Consider the following 22,230-nt stretch of genomic DNA (forward strand, 5'->3'; position numbering starts at 1 on the left):
TAAGATTGGATGTGATTTTTGGTTTTAAAGAATTCTGCTGGAAGGGGGTCGTCCGAACCATAATCAGAACCCCCATGGCTACATCCCTAATCTCTCCTCCACTAACTACACCGCCTTATTTATAACTACATACGTAGCTTGCTACACTGTTCTGAATACTGTGACTGATTTATTAGAGTATCTCGATCTGACTGCTCTATTAGAGTATCTCGAATTATTGATGCCCAGGTTCTGGCTATGCCCCTGTGTACATAACACATATATACACACTTTTGAACAGTCTATCTAACAAGTAGCAGTATAATGTTGTAGCAGTGAGGGTTATGTATATGCATAACAACAAATGTATTAATTTGTCACACACTTACTGATGCAATGTAATGTAAGTAGTTCATACGAGGTTTGTTGGCATGAGTGTCTGCCAAATTATCCAGTGACATCATGGTGAAGCCATATGCCTTACCAGAATGACCACCCTATACCAGATCATGTGATCCACACTAACACACACACACACATTATACAGTAGCTTACAGCATTGATCATGTTTCCTGTTACTAAGATGATCTGAAATACTCTTTTCAACAAAGCAGAAGATGCAATTTCTAAAATCATCAAGTATAATTACCAGTAATTATTATCTAATCCAAAACAGCCAAGCTGTAAAAAAAGTGTGCGGCCCTCAGAAAGGCTATGGTGAAAAAAGATGTGAAATCCAAGGTGGCGGCCAAGAAATGACTGTGATGGTAGGTTAATGGTAAAAATTTTAATAATGACAATTCAGGTAAATTTTGTGAAGCGGCACAAAAATTCACCTGAATTGTCGTTATTAAAATTTTTACCATTAACCTACCATCACAGCCATTTCTTGGCCACCACCTTGGATTTCACATCTTTTTTCACCATAGCCTTTCTGAGGGCCACACACTTTTTTTACAGCTTGGCTGTTTTGGATTAGATTTCATTTCTTTTTGTATTTGTATACCCCAAAGCCCGCCTATGGCCAGCTTTGGGACTTTTTAAACCTATGTTTTTTTTCTTTACTACAGGAAGAAGTAAAGATGAAGTAGATATACTTTAAATATTTTATCAGTAAATGTACAAATTATATATATAATACATATGTGACCGGATTTGCAAAAAGGGGCCTTCCACACACATCCAATTTGCCAACTTTGACAATTGATAACTTCAGATTGGAAAGAGCTATTGCCTTGAAATTTGGGCAGTGGTGATTTCTTTGCAGCTGAACTCTCCACATGATGGTTTCTTTGTAGCTGAACTCTCTATAAAGGCAATTTCTTCTAGCTGATCTCTCTACAGGGAGATTTGTTTGTAGCTGAACTATCTACAAGGTAACTTCTTCTAGCTGATCTCTCTACAGGGTGATTTGTTGGTAGCCGAATTCTGTACAGGCGATGTGTTTGCAGCTGAGCTCTTTACAAAATGGTTTCTTTGTAGCTGAACTCTCTACAAAGTAACTTCTTCTAACTGATCTTTCTACAGCGTGATTTGTTTGTAGCTGAACTATCTACAAGGTAATTTCTTCTAGCTGATCTCTCTACAGGGTGATTTATTTGTAGCTGAATTCTGTACAGGTGATTTGTTTGCAGCTGAGCTCTTTACAAAATGGTTTCTTTGTAGCTGAACTCTCTAAAAGGTAACTTCTTCTAACTGATCTTTCTACAGGGTGATTTGTTTGTAGCTGAACTATCTACAAGGTAATATCTTCTAGCTGATCTCTCTAAAGGGTGATTTGTTTGTAGCTGAATTCTGTACAGGTGATTTGTTTGCAGCTGAGCTCTTTACAGAATGGTTTCTTTGTAGCTGAACTCTCTACAAGGTAATTTCTTCTAGCTGATCTCTCTACAGGGAGATTTGTTTGTAGCTGAACTATCTGCAAGGTAATTTCTTCTAGCTGATCTCTCTACAGGGTGATTTGTTTGTAGCTGAATTCTGTACAGGTGATTTGTTTGCAGCTGAGCTCTTTACAGAATGGTTTCTTTGTAGCTGAACTCTCTACAAGGTAATTTCTTCTAGCTGATCTCTCTACAGGGAGATTTGTTTGTAGCTGAACTATCTGCAAGGTAATTTCTTCTAGCTGATCTCTCTACAGGGTGATTTGTTTGTAGCTGAATTCTGTACAGGTGATTTGTTTGCAGCTGAGCTCTTTACAGAATGGTTTCTTTGTAGCTGAACTCTCTACAAGGTAATTTCTTCTAGCTGATCTCTCTACAGGGTGATTTGTTTGTAGCTGAACTCTCTACAAGGTAATTTCTTCTAGCTGATCTCTCTACAGGGAGATTTGTTTGTAGCTGAACTATCTGCAAGGTAATTTCTTCTAGCTGATCTCTCTACAGGGTGATTTGTTTGTAGCTGAATTCTGTACAGGTGATTTGTTTGCAGCTGAGCTCTTTACAGAATGGTTTCTTTGTAGCTGAACTCTCTAAAAGGTAACTTCTTCTAACTGATCTTTCTACAGGGCAATTTGTTTTTGGCAGAATTTTCTACAGGGTGATTTCTTTGCAGCTGAACTCTCTACATGGTGGTTTCTTTGTAGCTGAACTCTCTACAAGGTAACTTCTTCTAGCTGATCTCTCTACAGGGTGATTTGTTTGTAGCTGAACGATCTACAAGGTAACTTCTTCTAGCTGATCTCTCTACAGGGTGGTTTCTTTGTAGCTGAACTCTCTAAAAGGTAACTTCTTCTAACTGATCTTTCTACAGGGCAATTTGTTTGTGGCTGTATTTTCTACAGGGTGATTTGTTTGCAGCTGAATTCTCTACATGGTGGTTTCTTTGTAGCTGAACTCTCTACTAAGTAATTTCTTCTAGCTGATCTCTCTACAGGGTGATTTGTTTGTAGCTGAATTCTGTACAGGTGATTTGTTTACAGCTGAGCTCTTTACAGAATGGTTTCTTTGTAGCTGAACTCTCTACAAGGTAACTTCTTCTAACTGATCTTTCTACAGGGCAATTTGTTCGTGGCAGAATTTTATACAGGGTGATTTCTTTGCAGCTGAACTCTCTACATGGTGGTTTCTTTGTAGCTGAACTCTCTACAAGGTAACTTCTTCTAACTGATCTCTCTACAGGGTGATTTGTTTGTAGCTGAACGATCTACAAGGTAACTTCTTCTAGCTGATCTCTCTACAGGGAGATTTGTTTGTAGCTGAACTCTCTACAGGTGATTTGTTTGAAGCTGAACTCTCTAAATGATGGTTTCTTTGTAGCTGAACTCTCTACAAGTTAACTTCTTCTAGCTGATCTCTCTACATGGTGATTTGTTTGTAGCTGAATTCTGTATAGGTGATTTGTTTGCAGCTGAGCTCTTTAAATAATGGTTTCTTTGTAGCTGAACTCTCTCAAGGTAACTTCTTATATATATATATATATATATATATATATATTTGTTAATGTACAAACTCAATCATGAGTATATTCGTACATATGTAGTTAGCTACTTATTTACAAATTTATATAATTGTTAAATAAATCAAGAGATGGAGCTTGGATAATATGATCATCTAGTTGGTTCCATAATTTTATTCTAGCTGATGTCTTTACAGGGTCACTAGTTTGTAGCTGAATTCTCTACATGGTGGTTTCTTTGTAACTGAACTCTCTACAAGGTAACTTTTTCTAGCTCATCTTTCTACAGGGTGATTTATTTGTAGCTGAATTCTTTACAGGTGATTTGTTTGCAGCTGAGCTCTTTAAAGAATGGTTTCTTTGTAGCTGAACTCTCTACAAGGTACCTTCTTCTAGCTGATGTCTCTACAAGGTCACTAGTTTGTAGCTGAGCTCTCTACATGGTGGTTTTTTTTGTAACTGAACTCTCTACAAGGTGACCTCTTCTAGCTGATCTTTCTACAGTGTGATTTGTTTGAAACCGAACTCTCTACAAGGTAACTTCTTCTAGCTGATCTCTCTACAGGGAGATTTGTTTGTAGCTGAACTCTCTACATGATGGTTTCTTTGTAGCTGAACTCTCTACAAGGTAACTTCTTCTAGCTAATCTCTCTACAGGGAGATTTGTTTGTAGCTGAACTCTCTACATGATGGTTTCTTTGTAGCTGAACTCTTTGCAAGGTAACTTCTTCTATTGATCTCTCCACAGGGCGATTTGTTTGTAGCTCAACTCTCTACATGGTGGTTTCTTTGTAGCTGAACAATACAAGGTGATTTTTTCTAGCTGAACTATCTCTTTTCATAGTTGCATGAACTCCCTACAAGGTAACTTCTTCTAGCTGATCTCTCTACAGGGTGACTTTTGTGTAGCTGATCTCTATACAGGTTTCTTATTTCTAGCTGATCTCTTGAATTCTCTTCAGGGTGACTGCTCTATTAGGATGACTGCTCTATTAGAGTATCTCGATCTCGCACTTGCCGCACCAAGTTGGATTTCGTGTTATAACTCCGTGGCTTTAAGTCTTATTCTTCTACACCATTGATGAGCCTTTCTAAGATGATTACTCCATCTGTACAACGATTTTCAAAGCATTACCCTAAGCGGTTTATCTGGTAGGCGTGGCAAGCAGTCGTTTTTTTATTAGCTATCTCGATTGCATAATTGTTACACACTGTTGGCTTTTTCGTTGTATCTTCCTGGTTTTTAGCTCGATTTCTTTCAAACCACAAAAGGTTTGAGGTTCAATAGTTAACCTATTCACCCACCGATTTTCAGCTTCTTCCCATACGCGGTTTACCCTGTAGGCGTGACAACATATTGGTGTTATTTTTCGTGAATAATCGCTCATAACTCTTTGCCTGTTTATCGTATTCCAGCCAAAGTTGGTACCGAGATGCGCCTTTATATCCCCCTTCTGTGTGCCAAATTTCAAGGCAATCGGATAACGCGTTCGCGTTTTATAGCAGTTTTTGTAAGTGTGCGACAAGAAAAAGAAAAATAAGAAGAAAAAATAAACGAAGAAACTGAGCCAATTTTTGAAGTCGCATATCTCGGGAACGCGCGAAGCGATTTCGCTCAAATTTGGAATGTGGAGTGCTGCAGTTGGAGGGAATGTCCACAGCAAAAATCGTCTTGTTTCATCAAGGAAGCACAGAGCTACGGAGGTGCGAAAATTGCATTTTCTTTCTTCCTGTCAATATACTCACGGGTGTTACGCGCCGGCTTCTTGGGCCGCACGACACACTACCGTGTGTCTTGATCTCTCTTACCATCAATGGCCTTGTGGAGGGTGTCCAGTGCTGGTTGTAAATCTTCTTTCTTTTCCATAAACTCCAACCTCAACTGCATACCTTCTACCCTCAGTACATACCTGTCAACAAATGACCACTTAGTATTATTACAAGTTCATTAACTCACTTGTCCACTGTAATTAATTCCAATAGAAAGTCTTCAGCACTTCCTAATATTTTCCGATCTCCATCATAAGATTTCAATGTATCAATCTGATGTCTCAGACTAATTTACAGTTATTGTTATGGTAATAACTTACAGTGCTCTTGTCTGGTAGTAACTTCTCAAAAGCCTTCAACTGTTCAAGGGAAATTTTTTCAACATTCCCTTCTGTAATAATTGCTATTACTTCTTTGTTACTACTACGAAATTGCTTCAGGAATATGTTCACATTCAAACTTGTCTTACTATCTAATAAACAAACCTAAATGTTATCACATACATAACTGACCGTATACATGCACACATCATTACACTTACCACTGAAGGCTCTTTTGGTTTTTCTTCCTTTTCCCTTTTCACAATTTCTGGTCTACAAAACAAGTGAACAATTTTCTCAACATCGACTAAAGGACAGTCTGGTAGCTCTGAACATTCCTTCCATAATGATGACTGATTGTTGTGAGCAGTGTTACGTGGAAGCTTCTTCCAGTTTAAAGTTTTCATTTTTCTTTTCGGACGAAATTCCATTGATATCTCAATAGCAGACATCCTTCTGCTTAAACCTACAGTTGAGATAAGAATACATGACAAAGTGACCAACGCCAACTGGATTTATACCATGATGGGCTGCACCTACTCCATCAGGAAATGGTAGTGGTGGATGCGGGACTCCTCCAGGAGGTGGTGGAGGTGGGACTCCTCCAGGAGGTGGAGGAGGTGGGATTCCTCCAGGAGGTGGAGGAGGTAGGACTCCTCCAGGAGGTGGAGGAGGTGGGATTCCTCCAGGAGGTGGAGGAGGTGGGGGAGGTGGGATTCCTCCAGAAGGTGGAGGAGGTGGGACTCCTCCAGGAGGAGGTGGTGGAGGTGGTGGAGGTGGGACTCCTCCAGAAAGTGGTGGAGGTGGGACTTCTCCAGGAGGTGGTAGAGGTGGGGGAAGTGGTGGAGGTGGAACTCCCACTGATGCTGATGATGGAAGAGGAGGTGGAGCTTTATTTTCTGGAACTGGAGGAGGGGCTGAAGCTGACTGTTCACTGCTATAAATCTCAGCCAATGCTTTCCTTATCTTCTCTGTACTAGCTGACACAAACTGATTACTGTCTTCTTCATTTCCCTCACTCATCATTACAGCAGATAATACCATCTTCTCCAACATCTCCCACACTATGTTACTCTTCTTACTATCTCTATCCAGTAACATCAGATGTTGTAAGATGTGTAGAAATGATAAAGCATTTGGAGTACCAACCACCTACACATCACCACACATCAACTGTTAGTCAGTCAATCAGTAATAATCTTACTTTACTGTACACTGCTCTGAACACATCCCTATGATTAGTGATGTCCATTCCTTCTAGTGCTTCTTGATCCACTGATAATCCCTCATCAAACACATCCAATTGTGTAATCAAATCTTCATCTTCGGTGTTCCTAAGCATAAAGGAGGAATTGGTAAGCATAAAGGAGGAATTGGAAAGAGTTACTGAAACAAGAAAATAAATGGTCACAGAACCGGATCCTCCAACAATACAACAGCTAATGTATCGGCTTTCTTAGTTGGGGATGGGGTGGGAGATGGAGGTACTGGTTCTAATGGACATTGAGTAACATGGATCAGACATATTCTACTAAGATTTGCTTCACACACTCACATGTTTTATGTAGGATATATTTTGGAATATCGTTAAAATTTATTTTGATGCTTGACTGATAGTGATGTCATCTATTGACTGTTTTATTAGAGCAATTTACTGTTCTATTAGGACAAATGACCAGCATATACTACAACAATTATAAAACTTAAGTGATAGAAAATTAGTGGCATGTTCATCCCTATATAATTATGTATATAATATGGTATGGTGGTATATGTAGTATAATAGGGATCATAGAGGCTTGTCCTTTCGTGCCCAAAAGTATCATCCAAAAATCAACCTTACTTTTCCTTCATAACAGCTTGACGGTATTGGTTAGGCATAACCAAGTCTAAGTTAACTGCCTTCAGAGTGATACCAAACCCTTCTAAACAGTGTCTATGGAATTTTAATAAAATTCATCTTTAACCAAATTTTCTACTAACTGACTAACTAAATTTATAACTCCTTCAGCCAAGCATAACTCAAGTATGTTTAATGCTGTTTCTTCACTGTTTAACATCACTTCAGCGACCATTTTGCCAACCATAGCAGCTACAGTGCATGCATCATGGACTCACTTTTGTTCTCGTTTGTGTCCTATGTTTTTCTCCACTATCATTGGTTCATGGTAATGCCTGATGCTTTCAGTGCCAGCTGGCTGCCAAAAGAATTGTCCATAGTTTCTGTAGTGACTAGATTAATTATAGAGGCACTTCTCATATTGCTCTTTGTTTGTAATACTGTATAGTGGCTAGAACAAAGCTGAAAACAAAGCAGAGAATAGCCATCCACATGATATACGGAGTGTGTATTAAATCTCTCAATTGTTTTATATATTATGTCTGGCCAGTACCATTCTTTCCTGTGATGCAGCATATGTTTATCAGTCATAAGTTATCTAAACAAACAAGTGTGTTTATCAGTCATAAGTTATCTAAACAAACAAGTGTAAGCAACATTTTATACAGTGATCATAGAAATAAAAAAGTAACGAAACAATTCATCTACATCTGCAGCTGCAGCTATTATTAATTTTATTCCCTACTTTGGTCATACTTTGCATAGGAATTAAATGTCCAGCTACAGGTGTAGTTAGATCATCTCCCTTGCTTCATTCTATTTTTGCGTATATATATATGTACCAGAAAGTGAATTTAGGATCATCCATGATTTTCAGTGCTTTCACAAGTGTACAGAGAGTACTGTTTTATTCCCCACCCCCTCCAAAAGCGTGCTATGAAAACTGCTGATGCTAAACTTGTTTTATTTATATTGTAAATGTATACTCAATGTCTATTGTTTACTGCACCTCCTTGCTTCAACCTCTAGATCTGGTTTCTAATATTGTAGTCAATGACAAAATGCTAAAGGCAATTATTTCAACCTTGTGTACACTACATTACATATTTGGTGTCTTCAACCTTGTGTACACTACATACTTGGCTGTGGAGCCATATTATTGTACAGACTCTAGCTGTGATTCAGTGACCATCTGTAATGACCATCTTTAATATTCTAAATGAATGTAACTGCTAAATATTACTAGATATCATGGATTATTTGTAATATTTTAAAAGCGTACGGGATAGGTCTCACCCTACCATATATTCTATACTCTTGCAAAATGCTGAAAACCTGACACAGAAGGAATCCATGTGGTAAAATGCATTGAAAACAATTATTACAATACATTAGCTCACCTTATTGATGCAAGGACGTCAATTAAATTGAGACCTAAAGAAATGATGTACAAACTACAAAGCTGCAAACACAATTTTGTTAGTCTTTTCAACCAATTGACCATAATATAGTAGGGACAGATACAGGGGGTTTCTGAGGTATCAAGAAACTGGTCAAGTATATTAAAAGATTGATTATTGATTTCCAAGGTATCAAAGGTTCACATTGAAATACTCTAATAGAGCAGTCAACTGCCCTAATAGAACAGTAACATTTTGTGTTTTTTAAAGTTAATACCAACACAGTAAAAATAGTATATCTCAGAGTGAAAATTTTCCTGGGGTCCCCAGAATGACATCCATGTATGTTGTATACGTCAAACTTTACAGCTCCACCTCTTAACTCTTTATGCCAGCATTAACAGCCTATATCAATCAATTCTTAACGTATGCTTACAATGTTGTCAGCTTTCAAGATTATTTGGCTGAAAATTGTCACCAGGTTCAATCTCAGAACACATAATGTTCAACAATGCGTGTCCCCAGTCCTCCCTAGATTTAAGTGTGCAAGCAACAGAACTTTGGAAACCTATCACCAAAATTCTTGGAGCCGCCCTTGACACTTTAGATTGATTTTGAACCACACTACATAAACAAACAATGGCTCATGATCAACCAGTGAAAAATGTAATGTTGAAACAACATAGACACAGAGTTACAAAAGCACCATTACAATGGTTGCATGAGTACCGTTTGAGCATAAGGAGCAATTAATTTAAACAAAGACTACTATATACTATAACGTCTTTAAACAATACTATACTGTTTAGAAGCAGCATCCGCTACAAGTTAACATGTACACTTTACCTAACAGCTCATCTCTGACCATGGATCTCCTATCTTCATCATCACAACCTGCTATCAGACAATTGATAAAGGCAATTAACACTGTGCGATAATTGTCAGTTTCTGCAGCTCTCAAATCTTCAACCAATACACTGAACTGGTGACGTGTTCCCTTAAATTTCTATAAAACATTTACCACATGTGAAATATACAAATAATTACATATCACTACCTTATAATGTAGTAAGGCAGTATTAGCCACCTGGTAGCCTTCACTGGAGTATATACTAAGAGCACTTAGTAGTTCATATACCTGCATCTTCATCAGTGTGTTGTTACTATTGAGCTCTATATAATGTACATCCTTGTAACACACATGTGTATGTCATATAATACACAATGGCACATTGCTGTAACTCTTTATTAAATGCTTTTTAAAAACTTTTTATTTAGCTGCAATTATGGTATTACTAAATGTTTACTTTATTTCCACTAGCAACACAAAAATATTATATACAGTAACAGTGCATTGTGTATATGTATGTGTGCAGGGACTTGTGCTAGAACGCAGCTAATGTTATATCACACTACATGCACCCGCACACACACACACACACTACACACTCACATGTACATAAAGCAACAGAACAAAGCCTCTGGTAGCCGTGTGAAGCACAGCTATTGCCACTCAGCAAACCAGCACTGGGCCCGGATGCCTGTGCACTACTCAGGCACTTCAGTCTTGTGTAGGCAAATTCTCATGGGGCAGGACTAGTACATAACCTACAGGAGAACTGTCCAGGTCTCATGGAGAGAGGTCATGGAACCTGAAGTTCCACAACAACCCCCTCAACACTATGCACAGTTGGGCATTTGCAGTATCACTAATGTTACAGCTGGGTGGGCTGCTTCCCCAATTGACACCAGGCCACCAGGTACCCATTATACAGCTGGGTAGACTGGAGTAATGTGAGTAAAGTTTCTTATTCAAGGAAAACCAACAAAACCATTTTGGCATATCCCGACTCAATCCTAGAATCTTTTGATTGCCAGGCTGATGCTGCCTCACACACACACACACACACACACACACACACACACACACACACACACACACACACACACACACACACACACACACACACACACACACACACACACACACACACACATACACACATACACACACACACACACACACAAACACAAACACACACACACACACATGCACACACCAGTGGTAGAAAAATTATTTACAAGTAGTTTATACCTAATATTTATACTCCAAAACACACAAATGGCAGGCTAAAATTATTAAATTGTATGTTGTACAAAGTACTAGACAACCATTACTATTATAGATTCCATATTATCAGATTGACATTTCATAACAACTTCAGGTTACACCACAGCCAGTTGCTGACATGCAGTGCTGATACATTTTCAAATTAAATATTAATTTTGTAGCTTTCTTGCATAATTTATTGATTAAAAATTGTAAGTGTTACACTAGTAATAAGAGATTAAGACATTGTATGGGTGTATGCTATGGATGCCCAACTTGTACACAATGTCAGTAGGATGATCTTTGACACGGCCCACATGTGTGTGTGTGTGTGTGTGTGTGTGTGTGTGTGTGTGTGTGTGTGTGTGTGTGTGTGTGTGTGTGTGTGTGTGTGTGTGTGTGTGCTATATATGAACAATGTCCAAAAAGAATAACTAAAGTCAGTACAATTTCTTGCATCACACACACACACCCACACAGACAGACACACAAACACACTACACACAGTGTTTATTCTAGGATTTTTCATTGCAGAATCAGGAATTTTGGGGATGACTATGTGAAAGTCTGTGTGTATGATAGCTGGCTAAACTTATCCAAGTTCACAACTGTATAAACATTTGATAGAGTATTGAAACCAGATTCTATGGTTGGTAGAGCCGACAATGATACATACTATCCAGGACAACCATGTGCACCTCATTTGTGTAGCCACAAGGCTATAGCAAAATAAGTCTAGGTGGGTCTTCCAAGAAAAAAAATTGGGCTACTTGAGAGTCAATATTAGGGTATTTCATGCAAACAAGGAAATTTTAAAAATCAGGCTAAATTTCATATTTTAATTCATCTTTGTCTGCCCCTTCATGGATCAATATACCATTTGAAGAATAAATTATCGAGCTCTTCCCTCAGGTGAAAGATCTAGTTTGACACAAATCAGGTTATTGAAAGCCCTAAATGGGATAGCAAAGCCTCAGTGCAGTGGCATGCATTTAGTAAAGCATTATCATGAGACAGTCACCTCCACACAAATATGCATGCAAGACTAGTGTATCGTAATTGTTGCAATTGTTTATAGCTGCTTATGCAATGTATGCAACTATAGTATTATAACAGTTACTAGCATTGGTACCTGCCCTAGATGCAGGACCATGTCCACAGTAACTAAAAGTCATAAGCATTAAATATCAGTACCATGTACATTCACACAGTATGCATGGTAATATCACTGATTATACTGAAATGTTGTGACCATAGCAGTACTGCATGTATCTAAGACAACTATAGTAATGTGTATACATTATATTTACCAGGTGTGTTCCTAATAATTATGCACTGTAGGGCAGGTACCAATGCTATATATGTTCATTTCTTTTTGATGTCAGTGAGTTAAAAGTTGTCAAAGGATGTTACAAGTATTGCCTGCATGACTTATTGTATTGTACATGCATGTTACACATAAAGCTTAAATTACCCTTTGCATACCATCTTCACAATAGCTGTACTAAAATTTCAATGAAATGGGAAGCAAGCATTAAGTTTCAGTACCATATAGCTATAATCCATGTATGTGAAATAAATTACCAGAATTGGCTAGTCTGAAAATTACCAAAACTGGTATAATCCAGGCATGTGAAAAGTTGCCAAAGTTGGAATTGTTTCATATCTGACAGCTAAGCTAAACAACAGGGGTAGGTAAAAACAGTGGACCCGGGGACCAAGGACCCGGGACCAGGGAACCTGGGGACCCACGGAAATCCAACTCTGCTTGAAATTTTATACACTTCACAGTATTCTATACTTGTACTAGGTACTTTTACAAGTAGTCTTGGATAGCCAATTCACTTTTTCTCCCCTTGTGGCGTCTTGCACGATGTTTACACCAATTAGAAATTATAAGTGCCTCTAAAAAGTGTCTGAAGTTGACTGCATTTATAGGCCACTGCATGCTGCACAGTAAGCATACTAGGCTATTATGCCACCTAGCTACTAGAGTAGTTTAGGAACATTGTGCAAATGCATCATGACATATGAAGAGCTGCTGGAACTTGCTTAGCTGGTAATTGTTCACCTGTTGCACCCTAATGAGCATGCTAGTCTATTATGTCACCTAGCTACTAAAGTTTAGAAACATTGTACAAACAAATACTCTGGGAAAATAGCGAGTGACCTGTAATTAATGCAGTCAACTTCAGACACTTTCAGAGGCACTTATAATTTCTAATTGGTATAAACATTGTGCGAGACGCTGCGAGGGGGGAAAAGTGGATTGGCCATGCAAGACTGCTTGCGTACAAGTTTAGAATACTGTGAAGTGTAAAAAGCTCCAAGAAGAGTTGGATTTCCGTGGGTCTCCGGGTCCTCTGGTCCTTGGTCCACTTTTTTTACCTACCCAAACAACAGTAGTATTATTACCACACAGGTAATTTACAATGGTAGTACCTGTCATGCAGGCCATACATGTAGTAATACCATTTCAGATTCTACATGACATTTAGCTGGCAGCAAAAACAATTAAAATATAGCATCCAGCAGTATTCCTACAGTGATGGTACCTGTCCTACAGTGATGGTATACAGTAGGGCCCAAACGAACTTGGATTGTCAACATTCGAATATTCTTTAACTAAAGTTCACGAATCTTTCGAACTTTAGATATACATGGCTCCTGTGCAAAAATTACAAATTATGTGCATGACTCACAAGTTTGCAACACACACGGTTTTACTGACTCAATACTTTTACAGAGAAAACTAAATACTTTTACCACAAGTAAAGCTACAAAGGTTACTAGGTTTTAAATGGATATGACTAAAACATGGAACGGACTGGGAAAACTGACTAGCAAACGGACTGGAAAGAACTTGCCGGAAAACATTATTTGGCCATAGAAATTCACTGTATAGCTGCTAGAAAGAATATAACACGCAACAACGACCTGAAACAAACCTCTGAACTGCTCTGAACACGATGTCGAAGTTTGTTCAAGCCGATATTAAGCCCTGCACTTAAAGATAGTCTGAAATTAGATTCATTTTGTGTTTAATTAAAAGCGCACTTTCTGTTTCACATGTGTAAACAAAACAAGACACAAGCTTTAAGCCTGTTAAGATACTATGCTACTTGGAATTCATGGTCTGGTTAATTGCTGCAATTAGTTCGACGGCTGATCTTCAGTTCAGTTTACAGGTGATAGCCCGTGACAGGTATTATTATTTATTATTATTATTTATCTGATTTGTCAAAAAAAGACAGGGTGACACCAAAAGGCAGAGCCTGTACAAGGGTGTTTCCCTAGAAGATACAAAACCAAAAACGGAGGGGACAAATACAGAGAAAAACACAGCTACAAAAACCAAGAAAGAACACATACACATATAAATTAATTACAACAAAACAGTTTATACACAGCTTGGCGAAACGTAGATGAGCTGAATACATCACACGGTAGAGTGTTCCATAAGAAAACAGTGTTCACAAAGAAAGAATGTCTATAAGAATTGATAGAAGACTGTAGCGGAACAAGGGTGAGAGTATGCGCTCGGGTACAAGATGTATTGAAATTACAGTAATCTGATAGCTTCAAAGAATCGTACCTACCTTTTAGGATGTCATAAAGCATAGCCACGCTCAAATAATTCCTTCGAGATGACAGTGTTGGCCAGTGTAACACTTGTAGACAAGCATTACAAGATTTATTCCAACACTTATGTAATGGTGACCAACGACTTCCACAAGCCCAACGTGCAGCACGTCGTTGGACAGATTCCACTGTGGACTTATCAGAAACAGTGTGAGGATTCCACACAGTGCAAGCGTACTCTAGTGAAGGTCGCACTAAAGACTTATAGACCATGGATTTGGTCTCAGTTGTAGCACCCCATAAAGTGTGACGTAGAAAATTCAAGGACTTGCTGGCTTTGGCTGCAACATACTTGCAGTGGTCTGACCATGACAAATTTGATTTTTTAAAAACTCCCAAATATTTCACAGAGGATTTCCAGGATAGAAGAGAGTGGTTTATGAAATAATCATAAGATATTTTCTTACGTTTATTTGAAATAAGAAAAGCTTCACATTTGGATGCATTCAATCGAAGTTGCCACTTGTCTGCCCAATCACAAACGCGATCAAGGTCCTCTTGTAACAATTTACAGTCAGATTCACACTTAATTTCCTTGGTAGGCTTCGTGGCGGCCACAACCAGCTGGCAAGGCACTGGCTACTACAAATACAATCTGTGTTATTTTGTTTGTTTAAACTGTAGCTAACTGACAACTTCGCTGCGCTGTCACAGGCGCTCACACTGGCAGACTGGCGCTTTGTAAATTATCCCCAGGGTTTAATGGTGGCTCGAGCACACGTTTAGAGGTTTGTTTAAGGCTGTTGTTAAGTGTTATGTTCTTTGTAGCAGCGATTTAGTGAGTTTCTATGGCAAAAAAAATGTTTTCAGGGAAGTTCCTTCCAGTCCGTTTGTGAGTCCATTTTTCCAGTCTGTTCCGTGTTTTAGTCATGTCCAAGTAGCAGGCACAACATTGAAACCTTAAAACCTCATAGTTTACCTTTGGGTATGGCCTGTAACCACCACTAAACCATCAACTCATAACTTAATTAAATGTCAAATACCATAAATCTGGCTTCATCCACATCATTATGCAATATTGATGTGCATCACTACCTAATTAGAAAAGTTCGAATTGTTCAACCCACATTCGAACATTCATTCATTCGAAAAAACATTCGAATTTACTTAAATTCGTTTGGGTCCTAGTATACAGTGATGGTACCTGTCCTACAGTTATCCCTACAGTGATGGTATACAGTGATTGTATACCTGTCCTACAGTTATCCCTACAGTGATGGTACCTGTCCTACAGTGATGGTATACAGTGATTGTACCTGTCCTACAGTGATGGTATACAGTGATTGTACTACAGTTATCCCTACAGTGATGGTATACCTGTCCTACAGTGATGGTACCTGTCCTACAGTGATGGTATACAGTGATTGTACTACAGTTATCCCTACAGTGATGGTATACAGTGATGGTATACCTGTCCTACAGTGATGGTATACACAGGGCCGCCCAGAGAAATTAAGGGGCCCAGGGCAAAAAGTTAAAGTGGGGCCCTTCACCCAAGCTGTAAGTTGAAGACCAAAAAAAAAAAAAAGGTCACAACCTGCTGACAATGACAATAACTACCCATCACCAACCATATCTCCTTATCTGTAAGCTTGCTACACTGCTCCTCTGAAGAATACTGTGAATGCTCTATTAGAGTATTTAGATCTGACTGTTCTATTAGAGTATATCGATCTTTTAAACAGGTATTCAGGGGGCCCTTCATGGGGCCTCCTGGGGCCCCTTTCAGGCTGGGGCCCGGGGCAAAATGCCCCAGTTTCCCCCCCCCCCCCTGTGGGCGGCCCTGGGTATACAGTGATTGTACTACAGTTATCCCTACAGTGATGGTATACAGTGATGGTATACCTGTCCTACAGTGATGGTACCTGTCCTACAGTGATGGTATACAGTGATTGTACTACAGTTATCCCTACAGTGATGGTATACAGTGATGGTATACCTGTCCTACAGTGATGGTACCTGTCCTACAGTGATGGTATACAGTGATTGTACTACAGTTATCCCTACAGTGATGGTATACAGTGATTGTATACCTGTCCTACAGTTATCCCTACAGTGATGGTACCTGTCCTACAGAGCAGGAGTTTCTCTATTAAGTATGTTACACTTTAGTCTTGTGTATGTTATTTCCAGTTATACCTTATCCTTATTTTTATACAAAAGCAATATAAGTTTGACATTAAAGTATTTCCACTGAGGGTGAAAATAAAATGGCATACGTTCAGAAAAGAATGTTGCACAAATAAGGTTCAGAATCAGTAGGAAAAAGGATTGTACCAAAAAAGGTTGCCTAAATAATATTAATAAAAAAAAAGTCATCAGCTGGAATCTACTGTAACTCACATCACTATGAGAAGGTATTAAAAACTGTCTTATTAAGGTTGACTGGTATAGATGCTTACTTGCGGTTTGCATGTGGTTTACAGCAGCAAATTTTTCAAGTTGTCTATACACCTTTGCACTCATCACACTGTAAATGATGGCAGTTAGAAGCTTCACTTAAAAGCTAAGATGATGATGGCAGTTAGAAGCTTCACTTAAAAGCTAAGATGATGAGTGCTTCGTTTGATACAAAAACCACTTCGATACGTGTATCAGCTGGCAAGAAAATTGTTGGACGCCAAAGGAATCCAGACAGACAGCTTTTCAACTTCATATAGATAGATGGATACAGTTTAGTTAGTTAGCTACGTACTTGTGTTGCAAATTTGCTTACTCCTAATATACTAATAATGACAACTATATGGCCGACCTTGACATGTTCTTGATTGTTTCTCTTAAAAACTGAATATTTAGTTTATAGGTAGCTACGTATTGCAAAATAATTGGCATAAAACATCACACAAATGCCATTAAATCAGAAAAATGAGTATCATATTGTTCCTCGCCCTTAGAAACCCTAGAAATTGAGGTAGTCTAATTGCTTGATCAAACACTCACATACGGCCTAGGATTGATTGTGCTATCTTGTTATTTACCATGCTTCAAACATGTATCTAGCTAGTCTCCTCTCCTATGGAGGTGAGACTATAGTGGCTAGCACTGACTGACCATAAGACTGTGCACTCCCCACTAACTAAGCTATAAACACTAGGCGAGTCAGCTGAGCTGGCTGCCTAGTAATTTAACAAAATACAGAAATGTTATGGCTTAGGCGACTCCAAATAAATTCTCTGTTTCCCGTCCACCGCCCGCATCTAGTTACTGCCAGCTCTAAATATTCCATTATTCCGTATTCTTTCATTATTTTCCGGTTATTCTTGCATACTGATAAGCTCAGTAAAAGCCATCTTGAAACAGTGTCAGCTCACGTGTCAACAGTGCTGTCAAGTCAGCACAAACTTCACGTTTGTGTTGTTTTTGCAACTTACAAAGGAAGGAACAAGCTTAAGCATGCTTTTATGCAGCCTTTTTGGCTGTGCCAGGCAAATAATGGCTTGAAAAGCTAGCCAATCTTATAATGAAATAATGGAAATAGACCGCCCGCCCGGATGCAAATATGCCTGAGTCCAGGACGGGAAACAGAGAATTTATTTGGAGTGGCCTTAATTGTGTTTCTGGTCCTACAAAATTGACCAGGTGACCAGGCTTTCTTTTTAAAATCAGTTTTAAAGGAAATTTTTGGTGAGTGCACTACACTATAGTTAGGAGTTTGTACAAAAAGAGTGTTTACAAGTTATACAAAAAAACCATTCAACATAATAGCTATATATATACTTTTGACTATAATTATTCATTGCATACTGGTCACTGTAAAGTGCTAATAACAACAGTAACAATAACCAAGACGACAATAACATACTACGCCGTGACTATACACAATTGTCAATTCAGCAAAAAATGACCAGTCAATTGAAGGACCAGAAACAACTTTACGTGGCCTAAACCTCTAAATAGCTAACGCTAGCTCACCTTTTACTAATCTGTTGACAAACTGGTCCCCGGTAACAATGACGTATTCAATGCCAAATGGATGGTTCATGATTGCTTTAATGCAGCGAACGCACTCGAGTTGTTTCACCACGTCCAGTAAGCTGGATAAGCCCTTGTTGCTGAGTGCTGTTAGAGCATCAAATACCATCTCCAGTCCTCCTTGCTCTAAGAAATCCTCAATCCATTTCTGATCGGCTGATTTGACACGGTGTTCCAGCCCGGAGAAATTCAGAGAGCTTTTGAATAGAGTTAGGCACAATTCCGCGTCAGCACCTTCATAGCTGACGGATGTTGCTCCATCTGAACTCCCCAGAGCTTTAGAGGAAACACGCCTGACCTTTTTCCACAAGGACATCTTCGAGGTCAACTCTCGCTACAACTCCCAGTAACTTAGCTATACGTGAATGATCACGTGATTTGTTTGCATATACATTTGTAAGGATTCAAAATATAGAACATGTACTAGCCTACCCGCCTAAACAAAGCCGGGAAGTGCAGAACATGGAACGAAGAAGACTAAAGCAGTATACCAAGTCTTTTCTATAGGTACCTAGCTACTTCTACACATCGTATAATCTTGGCATATCAAAGAAGGGAGCAGAGACTGTTGCCTAACATCCATCTGTTTCAAGATCATGGAGCATATATTATATCATTCTATCATAGAATACCTCAATCTACATCACATATTCAAAGATCACCAATTTGGTTTTTGGTTAGGTTATTCTTGTGAAACTCGATTTCAAGTATTACAGCAATAGAAGGCATCTTAGCAGCTATGGACCAAAGATATCAGGTTGACGTCATCTTATTACTGAAACTTTGACAAAGCTTTTGGCACGGTACCACATCAAAGATTGTTAAAGAAGTTGCATAACTGTGGTATTCGTTCTAATATTCTGAAATAGCTAAATACATGATTAACTCAGAGGTTCCAGCGTGTGATTGTTGATGGTCAGCAATCTGAATTTGTTCCTGTTTAGTCTGGTGTTCCTCAGGGGACAGTTCTGGGACCCCTCATGTTTTTGGTTTACATTAATAATACCAGTGATGATATTTCTTCTAATATATGACTCTTTGCTGACAACTATATTCTTTATCATGTAATTAAAGACAAACTTGATCAAGATACCCTCCAAGCTGACCTAAACCTGCTTATTAATGGATTATAAGACCTGGAAGATGTCCTTTAATGCAAACAAATGTGTTGTGTTGCGATGTAGTAGGCTATTGACAACATTATCTTATGATTACTACATCAATTCCCTAGAAATGGTGCAAAGAAGAGCAGCACGATGGGTCACATCAAATTATGACTGGCGAAGTGGAATGAGCATTTCATCTACTTTAGATAATCTTCAGTGGCAATCACTTTGCAGACATCAAGGCTAAAATTATTTCATAAGGCAGTTCATCATACATCATGATTAAGAATTCTGGATTATTATAAATAAGAAACGTCTGTGTTATCGATCATCCCTTACATTTCTTGACACCATTTATAAACACCAATGCATATAAATTTAGTTATTTCCCTGAAGATTGGAACCACTTACCCCATTATTTAATTGAATTGGAATCAGTTGATCTATTTGTAGTTAATGTAATTGCATGTATATAAGTAGTTAGCTAATCATAATGTATGTGTGTATTTGATTTTTTTTAGGCTAGTCCCCCTGGATGCATCAGTAATTACTGGCTGTCTAGTACAATAAAATAAATAATATCATTTTATCCACTGACTTGTCTTCAGCACCAGTGATGGACCTATACCCCACAAGTGGTTGTGGCAAAAAAGAAACTTATGGCAGTTATTATGAAAATAAATTATAGTTTCTATACTGTAACAGTCAATGTTCTTCAGACCAATCTGGGAGGTTTCTTATGAATGCTTCTCCTTGATGCACTATATAGATAAAAAAACTGCAGGTGCCAAAACTTGTCTATCAAACTCAACATGTTACCATAAATCTACTTATGATCTTGGTGATATAGCTACCTTTCAACATGAGTGATTTGCCTGATGTAACAAGAGTTGCAGAGTATAATACCAGTGGTTTGATAATAAGTCATGTATATGACACTATAATGGGTTATAAATTCATTAAGTAATGAAACAGCAATATATATAAACATTTCATTCAATAAAACAGTGAACCACCAGTGTAGTACATAACATTATTTAAACCCACCATCAATCCCAACAACAAATTTTCATCGAAGCAATTTAGGAACGCCTGTAATACACTAATGAGAAACAAAAGTAGTATATCAATTTTAATTATATACTCCCTGTACTAGCTACATCAGTTTTAACTATTTTTCCAGTAACCGGCACAGCCTGAATTTGGAAGTACAGTACACAGGATGAGTGAGTTTGACTATAGCATGTAGCTACAGCCATATATGGTGCAAAAACTGAAGAGAGATTTAATATTTTCATGAACATAATAAACTCTTGACTCTAATGGCTAGTATAACTAGTTTTGTAACTTAGCTACTGTTTGGATAGCTAGTGTTACATGCTCATGACTAGTTACCTCCAACTCTGAACTCTGCACACATGATTAATATTACTGCTGATGGTATCAGTCTACACATATATATACTAATATTCTTCCAGTGGTAAATCCTTACCTGCTCCGCAGCTACCCCAAGTATGGTGTTAGCTGCAAAGATTTAGTTTTGCATGCAGGTACCAGAATACAATTCCACTATTAACTAGTGTTGTTTTAGTACAGCAAATTCATTTTACTAGTTCTTGTACCCATAGTCCACTACAGTTTTAGTTAGTTTTAGTTCTAGTACCCCAATTCCGCCATAGTTTAGTTAGTATTAGTTCTGGTACCCCATATTTCTGTAATTTTAGTTAGTATTTAGTTTCATTTTAGTTAGTGTTAGTTTTAGATATCTTCACCTATACTAACCTTGGTAGCACCCCCTAGACTTCCAGAAACTTTAGATTTGGTGTTTTGATAGATTTTTCAATTTTATTTCCCATTTTATATCAATGAGGAAAACTGTACCTAGAATCCAATTCTTCAATTAATACATGGAATTTGCTGTTATTTACTAAATTCAGTGGTACATTGTTAGCATCTATAAAGATTGCAAGATGAAATGTATAATAGCCTTATGTTTATTGTTATTAGGGTTGTACAATTTAGATCCTAAACTACGTATTGGCAAGGAGGACTGTTTCAGTTATTAGGGTTGTACAATTTAGATCCTAAACTACGTATTGGCAAGGAGGACTGTTTCAAATGGCTAGAAGAACCTCTCCCATTGTCTTTTCAATTTCAGCTGCTTCAAAATGTTTATAAGCATCAGTATGGCATGTCTTCAAATGCTTCTTCAAGTTTATAGAATATTGTCCTTTAAATTCTTTTTATAGTAGCATTTGCAGGCATCACCATCTTCAAAGAAAAGTGTTAAGTGGTTTATATAGTGCACAATACCTTTTTATGTAGGATTGCTTGAGAAACCTTTCAGTTAGTTCTAGTTCTTGAGCTAAAAGTTTTAATGGTTTTGGTTTAGTTCTAGTTTTTGAATCAAAAATTGAAAGAATTTTAGTTTAGTTTTAGTTTTAGAACTAAAATAGATCACAATTTTAGTTTAGTTCTAGTGTACTAGAACTAGAATTAAATTGCTGTACTAAAACTAGATTTAGTTCTAGTTCCTTAGAACTAAAACAACACTACTATTAACTAGAAACCTATGCTAAAACCTATGTATACTTCAAGTCAATTTTACATAAAACCATTCATGAAGTCAGTACCAGTATCTTAGCAGCAGATGGTTGAGTGTGGGTATATAAATGCCAAATAGCATCGCTACCAGTGT

The 22,230-nt window shown here is 38.0% G+C and overlaps 1 protein-coding gene across 3 annotated transcripts in view; it reads right to left on the reverse strand.

Annotated features, from left to right (window-relative positions):
- The window catches only part of LOC136248799 (inverted formin-2-like), a 39,955-nt gene extending 21,178 nt beyond the window's left edge, over window positions 1-18,777 (reverse strand). For 2 of the 3 annotated variants that reach the window (XM_066040606.1, XM_066040605.1), the window contains exons 1-12: window positions 18,367-18,777; window positions 9,760-9,875; window positions 9,549-9,708; window positions 8,703-8,736; window positions 6,667-6,796; window positions 5,984-6,614; window positions 5,684-5,928; window positions 5,463-5,627; window positions 5,330-5,415; window positions 5,182-5,282; window positions 535-605; window positions 369-476 (exon numbers count right to left, since the gene is read on the reverse strand). In XM_066040606.1, coding sequence (XP_065896678.1) covers window positions 369-476; window positions 535-605; window positions 5,182-5,282; window positions 5,330-5,415; window positions 5,463-5,627; window positions 5,684-5,928; window positions 5,984-6,614; window positions 6,667-6,796; window positions 8,703-8,736; window positions 9,549-9,708; window positions 9,760-9,875; window positions 18,367-18,742 — 2,223 coding nt within the window. In that variant the 5' untranslated portion in view covers window positions 18,743-18,777. The remainder of the gene's footprint in view (window positions 1-368; window positions 477-534; window positions 606-5,181; window positions 5,283-5,329; window positions 5,416-5,462; window positions 5,628-5,683; window positions 5,929-5,983; window positions 6,615-6,666; window positions 6,797-8,702; window positions 8,737-9,548; window positions 9,709-9,759; window positions 9,876-18,366) is intronic. The other variant, XM_066040607.1, reaches the window with a different exon arrangement.
- Window positions 18,778-22,230: the final 3,453 nt, after the last annotated feature.

Source organism: Dysidea avara, chromosome 3 (genome assembly GCF_963678975.1).
Source record: "Dysidea avara chromosome 3, odDysAvar1.4, whole genome shotgun sequence".
NCBI lineage: Eukaryota > Metazoa > Porifera > Demospongiae > Dictyoceratida > Dysideidae > Dysidea > Dysidea avara.